A 2,721-nucleotide genomic window follows, 5' to 3' on the forward strand; every position below is an offset into this window, starting at 1 on the left:
AGCTCACAGCAACCTCCAACTCCTGGGCTTAAGTGATTCTCTTGCCTAGGCCTCCCAAGTAGCTAAGAATACAGGCGCCCGCCACAACACTTGGCTATTTTTTGGTTGTAGTTGTCATTGTTGTTTGGCAGGCCCGGGCTGGATTCGAACCCACCAGCTTTGGTGGTATATGTGGCTGGCATCTTAGCCACTTGAGTGCCAGGCACTGAGTCTTTTTTTGTTGTTTTTTTTGAGACAAAGTTTCACTATGTTGCCCTCAGTAGAGTGCTGTGCCATCACAGCTCACAGCAATCTCAAACTCTTGGGCTTGAGCAATTCTCTTGCCAGTCTCATTCTCCCAAGTAGCTGGGACTACACACAGCCGCCACAATGTCTGGCTATATTTTGGTTACAGTTGTCATTGTTGTTTAGCTGGCCCAGGGCCTGTTTGAACCCACCACCCTTGGTACATGTGGCTGGTGCCATAACCACTGTGCTATGGGTGCTAAGCCATATCTCAGGTTTTTGGGGGTTTTTTTATTTTTTTGAGACAGTCTCATTTTTTTATTTTTTTGAGACAGTCTCACTCGGTAGAGTGCCGTGGTGTCACAGCCCACAGCAACCTCCAGCTCTTGGGCTTAGGCAATTCTCTTGCCTCAGCCTTCTGAGTAGCTGGAACTACAGGTGCCCACCACAACACCTGGCTATTTTTTTGTTGCAGTTTGGCCAGGGCCAGGTTCGAACTTGCCACTCTTGGTATATGGGGCTGGCACCCGACTTACTGAGCCACAGGTGCCATCCCCAGCTATTTTATTATTGCAGTTGATGTTGTTTAGCAGGCCTGGGCCCGGTTTGAACCCGCCTACCTCAGTGTATGTTGCTGGTGCCCTTACCCACTGAGCTATGAGCGCTGCCATATCTCAGGTTTTTTACTGATCCTACTCCCTGACCCATGCTGCAGCCAAGTTATCTATCTGGTTTCTATTAATAACTCCCCCTCTCGTGTTGGAAAGGATGCTCCTTTCTTTGCCAAAGTCCCACTCCCACTTCACTAGGGGCTCCCTCTGGCCTTATAGTCAATTTAGGGATGCCTTTAGCATTTGGCCTCTCCTCCTGAAGCTTAGGCTGCTAGGATCCATGCCTATTACTCTAATTGACTCATGTCCTGTGCTAGCTCTGGTGTACCAGGATCCCGTCTAACAGGAGTATAAAATGAAGTGTGTAACACAGTCTTCTTTCCCCTTTAGGAAGGACAGGTGTAGCAGGCCAAAGGGAAGAACATATACCTAGGGTGATCCTGAGGGTTTGAGTAGGTGAGGTCTGAGGAGGAAGGTAGGAACCCTACACCTAGTAGTACCTTCCCATGGGTGACCAGCAGCTCCTGAATGGGCTCCCCCTGGCTGACCGTGGCATCAAGGATGGCTTGCATGTTCAGCTTCTCCAGGTTCTCGTGCTGCTGATTCCACCTGTCCCAAAGGGTGTGTAGGTGCATTTGGGTGCATATGTGTGCATTAGGAGTAAGGATAGGGGCTGAAGAATCCTATTATTAAAGTATAACCGGATCCTGAGGGCCTGGGAGCCATACCCCTCTATCAGAGAGCTTTGCCTCCCCACTTGGGGGCTCTTCCATACTGGGTAATCCCTCCTCCCAAGGAAGGCCCAAGCTTCCCCAGTCAAGGACAATGACCCTGTGACAATGTCTGACCCAGGTGCCTCACCCTTCGGAGCCCATCTCTCGTAGCGGGAAGCTACGTAGACCCCGCACCAACACATCAGCTTCCCCAGGAAGTAGCAGCTCCAGGTCGCCCATGTCTGGGCTGGTGTGCAGTTGAACTCAAGCAGCAGCCAGGGCAGGGCTGCAGACACACTCAGAGACGGCCGACTCTGGCTGGGCTGACGTCTGGTACAGGACGGTTGTGGAACAGTTGGGGTTCCGTGTGTCTTCATCGCCATGGAAACGGGATAGCCTGCGCGCCTGCGCAGTGCCCCGCCCCTGCCCCTGCCGGCAACTTACTCCCGACCGGTTTCCGGGCTGAAAATAACAATTTTGTTTGGATTCACAGATCTTTCGCTTTCACAATAGGCTGGGGCGCACGAGTCTCTCCTGAGCTCCAGACCCCAGTGGCCTAGAGTCTCTCCTCGGATGGCAAGTCAGCAAAGGGATTGTAGTAACCCTGACACCTCTCCAGCTCTTCTGGAAGCCGAGTCTTCTTGGCCCACTCAGTGCTCTTCGGCATGGCTTGCTAGTTCCCACGTTTCCAGTAGTTGGCTGTACTCCCAAAACACTACCCAGAATTCACAACTTCTATCTGAATCCATACTGCATTACTTATCTTGTGGTAACAGCAGTTAGCGGCCTTTTACTGGACCCACTTCCTCCCTTGACCTTAAGGAGCAGCCAGGAATCTCAAAGGTGTACATAACACATTATTGCTGCCTTGTAAGAGAGGGACTCTGGCTACCTCTAGCCTTCAAAATTCTAGTTCTGAAGCTGCAGCCCCGCAGCTCTGCAGGATCTACGTCTTACCCGTTCTCCTAATTTGGGACTTCAATTCCTTCTCTTTCTCCCCTTTGCCGACCCTATAAGCCTACCTTTGGTTTATCATACATCCCAGAGAACGTCTTGCCTCAGTCTTTTGAATATACATCCTCGCCTGGAATACTTTTTCCTTCTAGGCTCAGTTTATGTCATCTCAGTGAGGCCTTTCTCAGCCATCTAATCCAGAGGCCTGTTCCCATTGC

At 51.1% G+C, this 2,721-nt stretch overlaps 1 protein-coding gene across 1 annotated transcript in view; it reads right to left on the minus strand.

Annotated features, from left to right (window-relative positions):
• ZMYND10 (zinc finger MYND-type containing 10) overlaps positions 1-1,960 on the minus strand; it is a 6,375-nt gene extending 4,415 nt beyond the window's left edge. The window contains exons 1-2 of the mRNA XM_003800618.2: positions 1,698-1,960; positions 1,337-1,445 (exon numbers count right to left, since the gene is read on the minus strand). Of these exons, the coding sequence (XP_003800666.1) occupies positions 1,337-1,445; positions 1,698-1,789 (201 nt within the window). The 5' untranslated portion in view covers positions 1,790-1,960. The remainder of the gene's footprint in view (positions 1-1,336; positions 1,446-1,697) is intronic.
• Between the last annotated feature and the right edge of the window lie 761 nt (positions 1,961-2,721).

Source organism: Otolemur garnettii, unplaced genomic scaffold, assembly GCF_000181295.1.
Source record: "Otolemur garnettii isolate 467f Iridium unplaced genomic scaffold, OtoGar3 scaffold00179, whole genome shotgun sequence".
Lineage (NCBI taxonomy): Eukaryota > Metazoa > Chordata > Mammalia > Primates > Galagidae > Otolemur > Otolemur garnettii.